This window comes from Aegilops tauschii, chromosome 5, assembly GCF_002575655.3.
Source record: "Aegilops tauschii subsp. strangulata cultivar AL8/78 chromosome 5, Aet v6.0, whole genome shotgun sequence".
Lineage (NCBI taxonomy): Eukaryota > Viridiplantae > Streptophyta > Magnoliopsida > Poales > Poaceae > Aegilops > Aegilops tauschii.
This window is the reverse complement of record NC_053039.3, coordinates 15,772,119-15,789,950: the sequence shown is the minus strand read 5'-3', so window position 1 is coordinate 15,789,950 and position 17,832 is coordinate 15,772,119. Positions and strand designations below refer to the sequence as shown.

Genomic DNA, 17,832 nt, shown 5'->3' with positions numbered 1-17,832 from the left:
CTCCATTGTTCCGGAGAACGGAGTCTTAGTCATCTTGCCCATAAGGCATGGTTCGCAAGCATCAAGTGATTCATAATCAAGTGATTCCAAAATTCCATCAACATGGAGTTTCTTCATGCGCTTTACACCAATATGACCTAAACGGCAGTGCCACAAATAAGGTGCACTATCATTATTAACTTTGCATCTTTTTGGCTTCAATATTATGAATATGTGTATCACTACGATCGAGATCCAACAAACCATTTTCATTGGGTGTATGACCATAGAAGGTTGTATTCATGTAAACAGAACAACAATTATTCTCTAACTTAAATGAATAACCGTATTGCAATAAACATGATCAAATCATATTCATGCTCAACGCAAACACCAAATAACACTTATTAGGTTCAACACTAATCCCGAAAGTATAGGGAGTGTGCGATGATGATCATATCAATCTTGGAACTACTTCCAACACACATCGTCACCTCGCCCTTAACTAGTTCTGTTCATTCTGCAACTCTCGTTTCCAGTTACTACTCTTAGCAACTGAACCAGTATCAAATGCCGAGGGGTTTTTATAAACACTAGTAAAGTACATATCAATAACATGTATATCCAATATACCTTTGTTCACTTTACCATCCTTCTTATCCGCCAAGTATCTAGGGCAGTTCCACTTCCAGTGACCAGTCCCTTTGCAGTAGAAGCACTTAGTCTCAGGCTTAGGTCCAGACTTGGGCTTCTTCACTTGAGCAGCAACTTGCTTGCCGTTCTTCTTGAAGTTCCCCTTCTTCCCTTTACCCTTTTCTTGAAACTAGTGGTCTTGTCAATCATCAAGACTTGATGATTTTCTTGATTTCTACCTTCGTTGATTTCAGCATCACGAAGAGCTTGGGAATCGTTTCCGTTTATCCCTTGCATATTATAGTTCATCACGAAGTTCTAGTAACTTGGTGATAGTGACTAGAGAACTCTGTCAATCACGATCTTATCTAGAAGATTAACTCCCACTTGATTCAAGTGATTGTAGTACTCAGACATTCTGGCACATGCTCACTAGCTGAGATATTCTCCTCCATCTTGTAGGCAAAGTACTTGTCAAAGGTCTCTTACCTTTCGACATGGGCATGAGTCTGAAATACTAATTTCAACTCTTGGAACATCTCATATGCTCCGTGGCGTTTCGAAAACGTCTTTGAAGCCCCGAGTCTAAGCTGTAAAGCATGGTGCACTAAACTATGAAGTAGTCATCATATCGAGCTTGCCAAACGTTCATAACGTCTGCTTTCGCTCTTGCAATCGGTCTGTCACCTAGCGGTGCATCAAGGACATAATTCTTTTGTGCAGCAATGAGGATAATCCTCAGATCATGGATCCAATCCGCATCATTGCTACTAACATCTTTCAACTTAGTTTTCTCTAGGAACATATCATAAATAAAACGGGGAAGTTATTTGCGAGCTATTGATCTACAACATAGATATGCAAATACTATCAGGACTAAGTTCATGATAAATTTAAGTTCAATTAATCATATTACTTAAGAACTCCCACTTAGATAGACATCCCTCGAGTCATCTAAATGATCACGTGATCCATATCAACTAAACCATGTCCAATCATCAAGTGAAATGGAGTAGTTTTCAATGGTGAACATCACTATGTTGATCATATCTACTATATGATTCACATTCGACCTTTCGGTCTCAGTGTTCCGAGGCCATATCTGCATATGCTAGGCTCGTCATGTTTAACCCGAGTATTCTGCGTGTGCAAAACTAGCTTGCACCCGTTGTATAAGAACGTTGAGCTTATCACACCCGATCATCACGTGGTGTCTCGGCATGACGAACTTTGGCAACGGTGCATACTTAGGGAGAACACTTGTACCTTGATATTTTAGTGAGAGATCATCTTATAATGCTACCGTCAATCAAAGCAGAATAAGATGCATAAAGGATAAACATCACATGCAATCAATATAAGTGATATGATATGGCCATCATCATCTTGTGCCTTTGATCTCCATCTCCAAAGCACTATCATGATCACCATCGTCACCGGCGCGACACCTTGATCTCCATCCTAGCATTGTTGTCGTCTCGCCAACTATTGCTTCTATGACTATCGCTACTGCTTAGTGATAAAGTAAAGCAATTACATGGCGATTGCATTTCATACAATAAGGCGACAACCATATGGCTCTTGCCAATTGCTGATAACTCGGTTACAAAAGATGATCATCTCATACAATAAAAAACAGCATCATGCCTTGACCATATCACATCACAACATGCCCTGCAAAAACAAGTTAGATGTCCTCTACTTTGTTGTTGCAAGTTTTACGTGGCTGCTACGGGCTGAGCAAGAACCGTTCTTACCTACGCATCAAAACCACAACGATATTTCGTCAAGTTAGTGTTGTTTTAACCTTCTCAAGGACTGGGCGTAGTCACACTCGGTTCAACTAAAGTTGGAGAAACTGACACCTGCCAGCCACCTGTGTGCAAAGCACGTCGGTAGAACCAGTCTCGCGTAAGCGTACGCGTAATATCGGTCCGGGGCGCTTCATCCAACAATACCGCCGAACCAAAGTATGACATGCTGGTAAGAAGTATGACTTGTATCGCCCACAACTCACTTGTGTTCTACTCGTGCATATAACATCTACGCATAAACCTGGCTCGGATGCCACTGTTGGGGACCGTAGTAATTTCAAAATTTTCCTACGCAGAGGCAAGATCATGGTGATGCATAGCAACGAGAGAGGAGAGTGTCATCTATGTACCCTCGTAGACCGTAAGCGGAAGCGTTATGACAACGCGGTTGATGTACTCGTACGTCTTCACGATCGACCGATCCTCAGTACCGAATGTAGGGCACCTCCGCGTTCAGCACACGTTCAGCTCGGTGACGTCCCGCGAACTCACAATGCAGTAGAGCTTCGGGGAAGAGCTTCGTCAGCACGACGGCGTGGTGACGGTGTTGATGAAGCTACCGACGCAGGGCTTCGCCTAAGCACCGCTACAATATGACCGAGGTGGATTATGGTGGAGGGGGGCACCGCACACGGCTAATAGAGATCAATGATCAACTTGTGTGTCCATGGGGTGCCCCCTGCCCCCGTATATAAAGGAGCAAGGGGGAGGGCTGGCCGGCCCTAGCAGGGCGCGCCAGGAGGAGTCCTACTCCCACCGGGAGTAGGATCCCCCCCTTCCCTAGTTGGACTAGGAGAGAAGGAAGGGGGAGAGAGGGAGGAAGGAAAGGGGGGGCGCTGTCGTGGTTCTAAGGCTGACAGTAGAATGGGGGTAGGTATGAGGAGGCAAGATCCCAGCTATGGCGAAGTTGTACAGACAAGATTTACGAGTTCAGGCCCTTCACGGTGGAAGTAATAGCCCTACGTCTCGGTGCCCGGAGGCGGTCGACTGGATTATACGTGTGTGGAATTACAGGGGGTGCGAACCCTTGTCCCTGAGGAGGCGGTGGCTTATATAGAGTTTGCCAGGCCCCTCCCGCCCTCAGTTACACAGGGTTTAAGGTACATAAAGATGGGGCGTTTCCAGTAACGCCAATAATAAGTGACATAAATGACCATTAAGTCTACGGAGTAAATGTCCGACCGTTGCTATGCAGAGTGGCTTTAGATCTTCTGTCCGTCGAGTGATTTCTGTTTCGTTCAAGTGACATTGAATCTTCCGAGTGGAATGCTTCTGGTCGAGTGGATGATGCTATCCCTTGAATCCTTCTGACTTTAGGGTGATGTCCTAGGGGAGGGTGTATAGGTCAGGCCTATGACCCTACCCTAGGTACATAGCTTCATCATTAGCCCCCGAATGGTTCAGGGTTCGAGTGGCGAAGGAGTGGAAAATACTTCCGACTCAATTTTTGCGCTTCGGAAGCGTCTTGCTGGGATCAACGAACAACACGGTGACTTCAACTTCTTTTTCAGTCACCTTGATCCATTCTTAGTTTGTCGAGTGAACTTTTACTGAAAAGCTTCGAGTGTTGATATGGAAAAAAAATCTTTAGTCTGACAGGTTGCTCTGCTGCTCGCGGATCTTGTGGGATTCGAATTTTCCGGAAGCGCGCGAGGCGGAGGATGCCGCGGTAATCGGAGAGGATTAGGCAGGGGCGCCTCGATCCCCGTGCCACCTTTTTTGCCACGTACTGCGCGCGCGACTATTGCGGGATTTGACGGGATTTCTTGGACCCGCAAGTAAGCCACTCGGGAGAAGACCTTATATAAGGCGTTGCGGCTGGGGTTTTCTGCACAGTGCGCCTCATTCTCCCCCTTTCTCCTCTGTTTCTCCACCGCATCCACTTCTGCTCTCGGCGCTGCCGGCTCGCTCGAGCTCCGTCCGCTGCAATGGGGAAGGAGAAGACGGTGGCCTTGGAGCGCGCAAAGAAGGCGACGGCGAAGGCGAAGGGGAAGAAGACCAGCCGGGGCGGATCTTTGTCGAGATCCGTCTTGCCGCGCGGCTGGATCCAGGGCGATTGGATTCGGTCGACGATCCGGCAAGACGACATCGATGATCTGGTCGAGGGGGGACTGATTCCCCACGGATCGGGGCGGCTCCCGGAGGACGAGACCGAGCCGCGGCCGTAGGAGGGTGAGTGTGTCCTCCTCGCCACCCATGTCGACCGCGGTTTTTCGGTGCCTCCCCATCCTTTGTTCCGAGGCTTTTTGAACTTCTTTGGAGCACAACTTCATCACTTTTCCCCCAACACCATCGTGTACCTCGCTGCATTCATGTCCATGTGCGAGAATTTCCTGGGTTCTCGACCACACTGGGGTCTTTTCAAACACATTTTCACCTGTCGTTCTCAGTCTGTCAAAAAGGCTAATCCGAGTGACGAGAGGACACATGTGATCCAGATGTGTGGGGGTCTTGGGATCCAAATGAGAGGTAAGAGTACTTTCCCAGCCATGATTCTTCCCGAGTCAGTCAGAGGGTGGCAGTCGGCCTGGTTCTACTGCAAAGACTAGCCGACTCCAGGCCAGTCGACTGGGCTTCCCCCCTTTTCTGTGGCTCGAGTCGAGAAACCCTCTGCCTTGAAAGTGACTCCGGCGGAGAAAGAGGAGGTGAAGGTGCTGGTCGAGCGAGTGGTCCAGCTCGTTCGCCATGGCGTGACTGGCATGGATCTGCTAGAAGTCTTCCTCAGACGACACATTCAGCCGCTTCAAGCTCGTGACCATCCGATGTGGATATATTCGGGCATCGATGATACCACTCGGATCCACCTAGAGGAAGTCGACGAGGATACGGTGGAGCAGTGGTTGAGGGGCATCACTGGCAACAAGGATAACCTCAGGGGGTCCAGGAGGATCCCTCCACTCGACAACTCGTATGAACCAGACAAGGTCCAACTCTAAGTTTCCGAGTGTTTTCTTGATCTTATCATGTAATTGCTTCTTGCCAACCGACTGACTTTTGTTCCACTTGTTGTCTTTCAGGCCCTCACTGAGATGTACTCGATGCCCAACGGAGAGCAGGAGCAGTATCCGCAAGGGGAGGCGAGCGGAGGCGAGAGCGGCGAGTGGCACTCTGATGGGGGAGAAGACGACGAAAGCGACGACTCTGATGACGGTGAAGAAGTCGACTCACCCCCTCGCACCGAAAGGCGATCCAAACAAACTCACGACCCGGCAAGTATCCGTGGTAAAGCGACTGCGCAGACTGGACGGACCTCAAAGCGCCCTCAGATGCCTTCCCCAGTGCCGACTGAGAAGGCCCCGAAGCAATCAAAAGCTACGCCGTCAAAACCGCAGAAGGCCTTGCCCAAGATCAAAGTGGTCATTCCCATTGCTTCCGGGTAATAGTTGGACTTGATTTCTTGGTTTGGCATGATTTGAACTTTGGTCGGCTTATTTCGGCAAACTTGACCGACTGAATCTTGAGATTTGCAGTGCTGCTACCTCTGGGACTTCAGCTTACATGAATGAAGACGAGGAAATGGAAGAAGCAGTCACCTCTAACTCGGGTATGACTCTCTTAATCTTGTCTTTACTATCTCGGCCGTTTTGTTGGTCGACTGAATTCTGGTGATTGATTCTCAGCTCCTCCCAATGTCATTGACCTTCCAGACGACGACGAGGATGTGCCGCTGAGGCCTATGGGAAGAAGAAACAGGAAGACGTCAACTAGCAAAGCGCCTCAGTCGAGCCGGTGACGGAACCGGTAATCCAGGAGGCCGGCGATGCCAATCGGACTTCTGTGACTTTGGATGTACCATTGTCGAGTGCCCAGCCCTCAGCATCGACCGCGCAGACTCCAGCCGATCCACCTTCACTCTTTACTGCACATCACGTCCCAGAGGACCAAGTGGGTGCTGCGAAGGAGGCTATACGCCAAGCGGGCATCATGATGGAGCAGATGAAGGTGGTCCGGGAAGCCAGCCAAGCTGCTTACGATGCCAGCTTAGCTCTCCAAAGCAACGTCCAGGTAGGCTTATCACCGACTGGTTCTTTTAGCTTGTCGCTTGTTTTGTTAGGATATGCTACCTGAAAACTTTCCTTGAGGGATCTTTTCTATCAATCTTCGTTTTGCATTTGTACACCCACTGGGTGGTTTGACTTGCCACAGAGTAAATTTGTATCTTGAGTCGACTAAGTTGTGTCGATTCAGTCTTTGAACTAGTGGGGGCACCAGAGGCGGAGGCAGGGGGTGCGAGCAGGGGTCAGACACCCCCCATCGTCTCGCCCCCCTATGAATGTTCGCTAGGTATTCGTACACTGGTAACGCAAATATATGTATAGACATGGCTGGGCTGACGTACTATTTTAGAGTTAAATGATCCAATAATCCAGCCCAAAGGCCCAACACACAAAATCTACCTACACATCAGGAAACTAGGCGTACTTGCAGCCGCAGCCATCGATTGAGTAGTCAGTTTTCTTCCTAGGTTTTTTCGTGTCTTCGTGCGCCCATCCGCCGCCGCCTGCTGGATCTCGCTGCTCCTTTCCTCGATGCTGGAGCACTGCGTATTCATTCCGTGCTTCTAATCTAGCGGTTGAATCAGGGTTGCTTCATCAACTGATTTTGGCACAACTTAAGGTATGTCACTGGTATTATCGCAATGCAACAAACTCCGAGTAGATTTTTCAGATCGGAGAGACATATGATGAACTAGTCCAACTACGTATAAAAATAGTTTGATCTACCTATTAGATATGGCAAGGTTACAATTTAGAATTCTAATTCCAGACTCTGTTCAATGTTTCAATGGTTGAAGTATGAAGAAGAGGAATATAACAAAAATATATTTATTTTTAAGAGGCATGCTTCCAGCTCCAATATTCATGCTACCCAGAATACATATCTACCTGACGTATTCATAGAGTTAAATTTAAACTAATAGAGATGTAACATTTTATACTGTCAAATATTTGTTTCCAATGCTTTCGTATCAATGCTACTTTTGAGACTAAATTTATGTATTGGCTCTCTCAAGTATGTTATCTCTCTGGCCCCCCTCATGTCTAAATCCTGGCTCCGCCCCTGGGGGGCACGCTGAGTGCACCCACTGGGTGTAGTCCCCGAGACCATGGTTGACTGCGGGTAGTCGACTGTGGTCTGAGAATCGGAATTTCCTCGCTCGGCCTAGACGGACCATGTCGAGTGGATCTTGAACCAGTGGGGGCACGCAAAGTGCACCCACTGGGTGTAGTCCCCGAGACCGTGGTTGACTGCGGGCAGTCGACCATGGTCTGAGAACAACCTCCTTCTTTTTTTTACACTCGGCCTGGACGGATCGTGTCGAGTGGAAAACTGGACCAGTGGGGGCATGCTAAGTGCACCCACTGGGTGTAGTCCCTGAGACTACTGTTGGATGTTTGATTCGGCAGTAGTCTTAGAACTTGTTGAATTTATCACTCTATTGCTCTGAAGTAACCAATCTTTCCATCCGTCGACTGACCGTCTTTTGATTACAGAAACCTTGTGAGCTTGGAGCCCGTTTTGCTGACCTGGATCAGAAGCAGATTCAGCTCAATCTTGACCTGGAGCTGGCCAAGACAAACTTGCAAAAGGCCAAGAATGAAGCCACTGGTACAAAAAACTTGTCGACTGATTTGTTTCTGATCCGGGTGTTATTTGTTTTTTCTGAATCAAGCGTCCTTTCTTTCAGAAACAATGAACCAGGCTCTGGCACAGAAGGATCTGGACCTCGCAGCCGCGCAGAAAGCAGCCGAAGAGAAAACTGCACTCGCTAACCAGAAGCTAGCTTCAGTCGGCAAACTGGAGGAAGAGAATGCCAAGCTGAAAACTACCCTTGATGAAGCCAACAGGGAGGCGACTCGTCTGAAGAAGGACAAGAACAATCTGACCGAAAAGATGGAAGGCATTGCTCGCAAGCGGGGCGATTTGGAGAACTATCTAGGAGGGCTTGCCAAGAAGATGTTCATCATGCTTGAAGGTGCTTTCTTTTGTCCGACTGACTTGTTGATGTCGACTCGATATATAACCATTGACTCATCGTTGTATTGTGCGTGCAGAATTTTGCCAGAACTTCGAGGAAGAAACTGGGCGAGTTGAGACAAGCTTGGACTCCATCCTCTCTCCTGTGAAGGACGAAGCTGCCATGAATGTGCTCTGACTGGAATCACGTGTCGCTGGTGTTGTCGACTACCTTGCTCGTATGAAGGTCGCGGTGTTGCGAATCGACACAGCACTCTGGCCAAGGGCGATGCTCCAAAATGACCTCGAGTCTCTGATGGCTCGACTTAACGAGGTTCCTGGTCGAGTGCTGGAATGGAAGGAGTCTTCTGCTCGATGCGGTGCTGATGTGGCTCTATCCCTGGTTCGTGTCCACTGCAAGGAAGCGCGAGAAGAGAAGCTAGCAGCAATCAAGGTTTCCAATACCAAAAGGCACGACTTCCAATCTTTCATGGAAACCTTCATTGCTGCCGCCGCTCGGATTGCTGACGGAATCGACCTGGACGAGTTCGTCGAGCCCGCTAGCCCACCTCCTGCAGAGTGAACAAACTTTATGCCTCACCTTAAATTTGCCTCGGGATGCCGAGTGATTTTGTAACCGTTAAACTCCTTCGGGCTTGGTGCCCGAGTACTTCAATCCGTGGTCTGGAACCTTAGGATTCATATGAACTTGGTTTATCTCTGAATATGCTTGTGTTTGTCTTCGAGTGGAACTTGTTCTTCACTCCGAATAGTCTTTGTACTTGTGATGCAGCTCCGAGAAGAAGGTAACGGCCGACCTGCACCTCGTCGTCCTTGAGGATCGGGATGGAGCGCATATTGTACTTATGGCACAGCTCTGAGGAGAAGGTCGCAGTCGACCTGCACCTCATCGTCCTTGCGGATTAGGATGTGTTTCAAACTTAGGCAAGTACTGGACTGCAGCTAAGCCCCTGAGTGAGAGGGTTGCTCACCACTCGGTAGGGTTTTTCAAACTTAGGCGAGTACTGGACTACAGCTAAGCCCCCGAGTGAGAGGATTTCTCACCACTCGGTAGGGTTTTTCAAACTTAGGCGAGTACTGGACTGCAGCTAAGCTCCCGAGTGAGACGATTGCTCACCACTCGATAGGGTTTTTCAAACTTAGGCGAGTACTGGACTGCAGCTAAGCCCCCGAGTGAGAGGATTGCTCACCACTCGGTAGGATTTTTCAAACTTAGGCGAGTACTGGACTGCAGCTAAGCCCCCGAGTGAGAGGATTTCTCACCACTCGGTAGGCTTTTTCAAACTTAGGCGAGTACTGGACTGTAGCTAAGCCCCCAAGTGAGAGGATTGCTCACCACTCGGTAGGATTTTTCAAACTTAGGCGAGTACTGGACTGCAGCTAATCCCCCGAGTGAGAGGATTGCTCACCACTCGGTAGGGGTTTTCAAGCTTAGGCGAGTACTGGACTGCAGCTAAGCCCCCGGGTGAGAGGATTGCTCACCACTCGGTAGGATTTTTCAAACTTAGGCGAGTACTGGACTGCAGCTAAGCCCCCGAGTGAGAGGCTTGCTCACCACTCGGTAGGGTTTTTCAAACTTAGGCGAGTACTGGACTGCAGCTAAGCCCCCGAGTGAGAGGATTGCTCACCACTCGGTAGGGTTTTTCAAACTTAGGCGAGTACTGGACTGCAGCTAATCCCCGGAGTGAGAGGACTACTCACCACTCGGTAGGGTTTTTCAAACTTAGGCGAGTACTGGACTGCAGCTAAGCCCCCGAGTGAGAGGATTGCTCACCACTCGGTAGGATTTTTCAAACTTAGGCGAGTACTGGACTGCAGCTAAGCCACCGAGTGAGAGGATTGCTCACCACTCGGTAGGGTTTTTCAAACTTAGGTGAGTACTGGACTGCAGCTAAGCCCCCGAGTGAGAGGATTCCTCACCACTCGGTAGGGTTTTTCAAACTTAGGCGAGTACTGGACTGCAGCTAAGCCCCCGAGTGAGAGGCTTGCTCACCACTCGGTAGGATTTTTTAAACTTAGGCGAAACGGATTCGCAGCTAAGCCCCCGAGTGAGAGGATTGCTCTTCACTCGGCAGGATTTTCTTTTTTGAAACTTAGGCGAAGCAGATTCGCATCTAAGACACCCACTGGGGGATTTTAGAACATATAAAAAAGGAACAACCATCATTTAGGAGACTGAAAAACGGTGTCTTTGATAATCAAACTAGAAGGTATTTCTTATTACATCTCAACAGTCTGAATGCTTAAGTATAAAAGGGGCGGTGTAGCTCCGCATTCCAAGCGCGTGTCTCGTCTTTATTGCGCTTGACGTTGTAGAGGCGATATGCTCCGTTGTGCAGCACTTTGGTGACAATGAAGGGGCCTTCCCAAGCAGGAGCGAGCTTGTGTGGTTTCTGCTGATCCACTCGAAGAACTAAGTCTCCCTCTTGAAATGCTCGACCCGTCACGTTTCGGGCATGGAATCGATGCAGGTCTTGCTGATAAATGGTTGACCGGATTAGGGCCATCTCTCTTTCCTCTTCCAGGAGATCAACTACATCTTGACGAGCCTGTTCTGCTTCATCTTTTGAGAAAAGTTCGACTCGGGGTGCATTGTGAAGCAAGTCACTCGGAAGCACGGCTTCAGCCCCATAGACTAAGAAGAATGGAGTTCGGCCAGTCGACCGATTAGAAGTTGTCCTCAATCCCCAAAGTACTGATGGAAGTTCATCGACCCAGGCGCCTGCTGCATGCTTGAGGTCACACATCAATCGGGGTTTCAATCCTTTGAGAATCAATCCGTTTGCTCTTTTAGCTTGTCCATTCGACTGTGGGTGGGTGATACGTCCATTTTGCATCATGCTTTTATATCGATATTTATTGCATTATGGGCTGTTATTACATATTATGTCACAATACTTATGCCTATTCTCTCTTACTTTACAAGGTTTACATAAGGAGGGAGAATGCCAGCAGCTGGAATTCTGGGCTGGAAAAGGAGCAAATATTAGAGACCTATTATGCACAACTCCAAAAGTCCTGAAACTCCACGAAAGTTATTTTTGGAAATAATAAAAAAATAGTGGAAGAAGAATCTACGTCAGGAGGGCCTCCACCTGTTCACGAGGGTGGGGGCGCGCCCCCTGCCTCATGGGCCCCCTGTTGGCTCTCCGATGCCCATCTTCTGTTATATGAAGTCTTTCGTCCGAAGAAAAATCATAAGCAAGCTTTCGGGAAGAGACTCCGCCGCCACGAGGCGGAACCTTGGCGGAACCAATCTAGGGCTCCAGCAGAGCTGTTCTGCCGGGGACACTTCCCTCCGGGAGGGGGAAATCATCACCATCATCATCACCAACGCTCCTCTCATCAGGAGAGGGCAATCTCCATCAACATCTTCACCAGCACCGTCTCCTCTCAAACCCTAGTTCATCTCTTGTACCCAATTCTTGTCTCTAAGTCTGGGATTGGTACCAGTAGGTTGCTAGTAGTGTTGAGTTGGTTTATTTGGTGGAAGATCATATGTTCAGATCCTTTATGCATATTAATACCCCTCTGATTATGAACATGAATATGCTTTGTGAGTAGTTATGTTTGTTCCTGAGGACATGGGAGAAGTCTTGCTATTAGTAGTCATGTGAATTTGGTATTCGTTCGATATTTTGATGAGATGTATGTTGTCTATCCTCTAGTGGTGTTATGTGAACATCGACTACATAACACTTCACCATTATTTGGGCCTAGAGGAAGGCATTGGGAAGTAATAAGTAGATGATGGGTTGCTAGAGTGACAGAAGCTTAAACCCTAGTTTATGCGTTGCTTCGTAAGGGGCTGATTTGGATCCATATGTTTCATGCTATGGTTAGGTTTACCTTAATACTTTTGTTGTAGTTGCGGATGCTTGCAATAGAGGTTAATCATAAGTGGGATGCTTGTCCAAGTAAGGGCAGCACCCAAGCACCGGTCCACCCACATATCAAATTATCAAAGTACCAAACGCGAATCATATGAACGTGATGAACACTAGCTTGACGATAATTCCCATGTGTCCTCGGGAGCGCTTTTCTCTATATAAGAGTATGTCCAGGCTTGTCCTTTGCTACAAAAAGGATTGGGCCACCTTACTGCACTTTATTTTCCTTTTTTACTTGTTGCTCGTTACCAATTATCTTATCACAAAACTATCTGTTACCTATAATTTCAGTGCTTGCAGAGAATACCTTGCTGAAAACCACTTATCATTTCCTTCTGCTCCTCGTTGGGTTCGACACTCTTACTTATCGGAAGGACTACGATAGATCCCCTATACTTATGGGTCATCAAGACTCTTTTCTGGCGCCGTTGCCGGGGAGTGAAGCGCCTTTGGTAGGTGGAATTTGGTAAGGAAAATTTTATATAGTGTGCTGAAATTTACTGTCACTTATTACTATGGAAAGTAATCCTTTGAGGGGCTTGTTCGGGGTATCTTCACCCTGACCAGTAGAGCAAAGAGTTGCTCCTCAACCTACTGAACCTACTGAAAATGAAAATGTCTACTTTGAAATACCTTCGGGTATGTTAGAAAAACTGCTAGCTAATCCTTTTGCAGGAGATGGAACAATGCATCCTCATGAGCACCTAATCTATATGGATGAAGTTTGTGGATTATTTAAGCTTGAAGGTATACCCGATGATGTTATTAAGAAGAAGGTCTTCCCTTTATCTTTGAAGGGAGATGCATTGACATGGTATAGGCTATGTGATGATACGGGGTCATGGAATTACAAACGATTGAAATTGGAATTTCATCAGAAGTTTTATCCTATGCATCTTGTTCATCGTGATCGCAATTATATATATAGTTTTTGGCCTCGCGAATGAGAAAGCATCACTCAAGCTTGGCGGGGGGCTTAAATCAATGTTATATTCATGCCCCAATCATGAGCTCCCAAGAGAAATAATTATTCAAAGTTTTTATGCTCGGCTTTCTGATAACAATCGCACCATGCTCGATACTTCTTGTGTTGGCTCTTTTATGATGAAGACTATTGAATTCAAATGGAACTTATTGGAAAGAATTAAACGCAACTCTGAATATTGGGATCCCAACGAAGGTAAGGAGTCAGGTATGACACCTAAGGTTGATTGTGTTAAATCTTTTATGGATACCGATGTTTTCCATACATTTAGCACTATAAATATGGACTTGACTCTGAGATAGTAGCTTCTTTCTGTGAATCTTTTGCTGCTCACGTTGATCTCCCTAAGGAGAAGTGGTTTAAATATCATCCTCCCATAGAAGTAAAAGTAGCTGCACCTATTAAAGTTGAAGAAAAGACTATCACTTATAATGATCCTATTGTTCCTACTGCTTATGTTGAGAAACCACCTTTCCCTGTTAGAATAAAGGATCATGCTAAAGCTTCAACTGTGGTTCGTAAAAGCAATATTAGAACCTATACACCTCCTGAGCAAGTTAAAGTTGAACCTAATATTGCTATTGTTAAAGATCTCTTGGCTGATAATATTGATGGGCATGTTATTTATTTCCGTGAAGAGACTGCTAGAATTGCTAAACCTTGTGCTAAATATAAACATAGACCTGTGGTAGGCATGCCTGTTATTTCTGTTAAAATAGGAGATCATTGTTATCATGGCTTATGTGAAATGGGTGCTAGTGCTAGTGCAATACCTATTGACTTATATAAAGAAATTATGCATGATATTGCACCTACTGAGTTAGAAGATATTGATGTCACAATTAAACTTGCCAATAGGGATACTATTTCACCCATGGGAATTATTAGAGATGTTGAAGTCTTGTGTGGGAAAACTAAATATCCTGCTGATTTTCTCGTTCTTGGTTCCCCACAAGATGCTTTTGTCCCATTATATTTGGTAGACCCTTCTTGAACACTGTTAATGCTAAGATAGACTGCGAAAAGGATGTTGTCACTATTGATTTGGGTGATATGTCTCATGAGTTTAATTTCTCTAAATTTAGTAGACAACACCGTGAAGAAGAATTGCCTAGTAAGGATGAAATTATTGGTCTTGCTTGTATTGACGTACCTCCTAGTGATCCTTTAGAACAATATTTGCTAGACCATGAAAATGATATGTTTATGAATGAAAGAAGGGAAATAGATGAATTATTCTTTAAACAGGAACCTATCCTGAAACACAATTTGCCTGTTGAAATCCTAGGGGATCCTCCTCCGCCCGAGGGTGATCCCGTGTTTGAGCTTAAACCGTTACCTGATACTCTTAAATATGCTTATCTTGATGAGAAGAAGATATATCCTGTTATTATTAGTGCTAACCTTTCAGAGCATGAAGAAGAGAGATTATTGAAAACTCTGAAGAAGCACCGCGCTGCTATTGGATATACTCTTGATGATCTTAAGGGCATTAGTCCCACTCTATGTCAACATAAAATAAATTTGGAGAAAGATGCCAAACCAGTTCGTGATCACCAACGACGGCTGAATCCTAAGATGAAAGAAGTGGTAAGAAAGGAAATTCTAAAGCTCCTTGAGGCAGGTATAATTTATCCTGTTGCTGATAGTCAGTGGGTAAGTCCTGTCCATTGTGTCCCTAAGAAGGGAGGTATTACTGTCGTTCCTAATGATAAAGATGAATTGATTCCGCAAAGGATTATTACAGGTTATGGAATGGTAATTGATTTCCGCAAATTAAATAAAGCTACTAAAAAAGATCATTACCCCTTACCTTTGATCGATCAAATGCTAGAAAGATTATCCAAACATACACATTTTTGCTTTCTAGATGGTTATTCTGGTTTCTCTCAAATACCTGTGTCAGCCGATGATCAATCGAAGACCACTTTTACTTGCCCTTTCGGTACCTTTGCTTATAGACGTATGCCTTTTGGTTTATGTAATGCACCTGCTACCTTTCAAAGATGCATGATGGCTATATTCTCTGACTTTTGTGAAAAGATTTGTGAGGTTTTCATGGACGATTTCTCCGTTTATGGACCCTCTTTTGATGATTGCTTGAGCAACCTTGATCGAGTTTTGCAGAGATGTGAAGAAACTAATCTTGTCTTGAATTGGGAAAAGTGCCACTTTATGGTTAATGAAGGTATTGTCTTGGGGCATAAAGTTTCTGAAAGAGGCATTGAAGTTGATAAAGCCAAGGTTGATGCTATTGAAAAGATGCCATGTCCCAAGGATATCAAAGGTATAAGAAGTTCCCTTGGTCATGCCGTTTTTTATAGGAGGTTCATTAAGGACTTCTCCAAAATTTCTAGGCCTCTGACTAATTTATTGCAAAAAGATATACCATTTGTCTTTGATGATGATTGTGTAGAAGCATTTGAAATACTTAAGAAAGCATTGATTTCTGCACCTATCATTCAGCCACCTGATTGGAATTTACCCTTCGAAATTATGTGTGATGCTAGTGATTATGCTGTAGGTGCTGTTCTAGGGCAAAGAGTTGATAAGAAATTAAATGTTATTCAATATGCTAGTAAAACTCTAGACAATGCTCAGAGAAATTATGCTACTACTGAAAAAGAATTCTTAGCAGTTGTATTTGCTTATGATAAGTTTAGACCTTATATTGTTGATTCTAAAGTAACTATTCACACTGATCATGCTGCTATTAAATATCTTATGGAAAAGAAAGATGCTAAACCTAGACTTATTAGATGGGTTCTCTTGCTACAAGTATTTGATTTGCATATTATTGATAGAAAGGGAGCTGAGAACCCCGTTGCAGACAACTTGTCTAGGATAGAAAATGTTCTTGATGACCCACTACCTATTGATGATAGCTTTCCTAATGAACAATTAAATGTCATAAATACTTCTCGTACTGCTCCATGGTATGCTGATTATGCTAATTACATTATTGCTAAATTTATACCACCTGGTTTCACATACCAGCAAAAGAAAAAGTTTTTCTATGATTTGAGACATTACTTTTGGGATGACCCACATCTTTATAAAGAAGGAGTAGATGGTGTTATTATACGTTGTGTACCTGAGCATGAACAAGAACAGATCCTACGCAAGTGTCACTCTGAGGCTTATGGAGGACACCACGCTGGAGACAGAACTGCACATAAGGTATTGCAATCCGGTTTTTATTGGCCTACTCTCTTCAAGGATGCCCATAAGTTTGTTTTATCTTGTGATGAATGTCAAAGAATTGGTAATATTAGTAGACGTCAAGAAATGCCTATGAATTATTCACTTGTTATTGAACCATTTGACGTTTGGGGCTTTGATTATATGGGACCTTTTCCTGCCTCTAACAGATACACACATATTTTAGTTGCTGTTGATTACGTTACTAAGTGGGTAGAAGCTATTCCAACTAGTAGTGCTGATCATAACACTTCTACTAAGATGCTTAAAGAAGTAATTTTTCCGAGGTTTGGAGTCCCTAGATATTTAATGACTGATGGTGGTTCACATTTTATTCATGGTGCTTTCCGTAAAATGCTCGCTAAGTATGATGTTAATCATAGAATCGTATTTCCTTATCACCCACAGTCTAGTGGTCATGTAGAATTGAGTAACAGAGAGCTCAAATTAGTTTTGCAAAAGACTGTTAATAGATCTAGAAAGAATTGGTCCAAGAAACTTGATGATGCATTATGGGCCTATAGAACTGCATATAAAAATCCTATGGGTATGTCTCCATATAAAATGGTTTATGGAAAAGCATGTCACTTACCTCTCAAACTAGAACATAAGGCTTATTGGGCTATTAAAGAGCTCAATTATGATTTCAAACTTGCCGGTGAGAAGAGGTTATTTGACATTAGCTCACTTGATGAATGGAGAACACAAGCCTATGAAAATGCCAAATTGTTTAAACAAAAAGTTAAAAGATGGCATGACAAAAGGATACAAAAGCGTGAGTTTAATGTAGGTGATTATGTATTGCTATACAACTCCCGTTTAAGATTTTTTGCAGGAAAACTTCTCTCTAAATGGGAAGGCTCTTACGTTATCGAGGAGGTCTATCGTTCTGGTGCCATAAAAATCAACAACTTCGAAGGCACAAATCCGAAGGTGGTGAACGGTCAAAGAATTAAACATTATATCTCAGGTAATCCTATAAATGTTGAAACCAATGTTATTGAAACCGTAACCCCAGAGGAATACATAAGAGACACTTTCCGGAACGTTCCAGACTCCAAAAAGGAATAGGTATGTGGTACGGTAAGTAAACCGACTCCAAAATAGTTCTAATGGCAATTTTTCTCCGTTTTGGGATATTTAGAAAAATAGAAAAATAAGAAGCAGTCCGGGAAGGACACGAGGCCTCCACGAGGGTGGAGGGCGCGCCCTACCCCCTGGGCGCGCCCCCTGCCTCGTGGGCACCTCGTGTGCTCTCCGGACTCCGTTTTCTTGCACGTTACGTATTTTGGTCGGTAAAAATTCATTATATATTCTCCCAAGGTTTTGACTCATGTATCACACAATTATC

At 45.0% G+C, this 17,832-nt stretch overlaps 1 protein-coding gene across 2 annotated transcripts; it reads left to right on the top strand.

Moving 5' to 3' along the window:
• The first annotated feature begins 865 nt into the window (after positions 1 to 865).
• On the top strand, positions 866 to 9,109 carry LOC109762758 (uncharacterized). Of its 2 annotated transcripts, XM_073499638.1 has the most exons (7): positions 866 to 5,350; positions 5,444 to 5,802; positions 5,897 to 5,970; positions 6,047 to 6,431; positions 7,922 to 8,036; positions 8,116 to 8,403; positions 8,483 to 9,109. In XM_073499638.1, exons 4-7 carry the CDS (start codon positions 6,351 to 6,353, stop codon positions 8,581 to 8,583), a joined length of 585 nt encoding a protein of 194 aa, XP_073355739.1. In that variant the 5' UTR covers positions 866 to 5,350; positions 5,444 to 5,802; positions 5,897 to 5,970; positions 6,047 to 6,350; the 3' UTR covers positions 8,584 to 9,109. The 2 variants fall into 2 exon arrangements, with proteins under 2 accessions (XP_073355739.1, XP_020177217.1); XM_020321628.4 differs by lacking the exons at positions 7,922 to 8,036; positions 8,116 to 8,403; positions 8,483 to 9,109 and having other exon boundaries at positions 4,525 to 5,350; positions 6,047 to 6,336.
• The last annotated feature ends 8,723 nt before the right edge of the window (positions 9,110 to 17,832 follow it).

What these genes read in the sequence shown, in the direction of transcription:
- LOC109762758 (XM_020321628.4), top strand. Translation starts at nt 5,126, where the DNA reads ATGGATCTGCTAGAAGTCTTCCTCAGACGACACATTCAGCCGCTTCAA. An exon ending in ACTCGTATGAACCAGACAAG is followed by an intron (nt 5,351 to 5,443) that starts GTCCAACTCTAA and finishes GTTGTCTTTCAG; the next exon opens with GCCCTCACTGAGATGTACTC. An exon ending in AGCAGTCACCTCTAACTCGG is followed by an intron (nt 5,971 to 6,046) that starts GTATGACTCTCT and finishes ATTGATTCTCAG; the next exon opens with CTCCTCCCAATGTCATTGAC.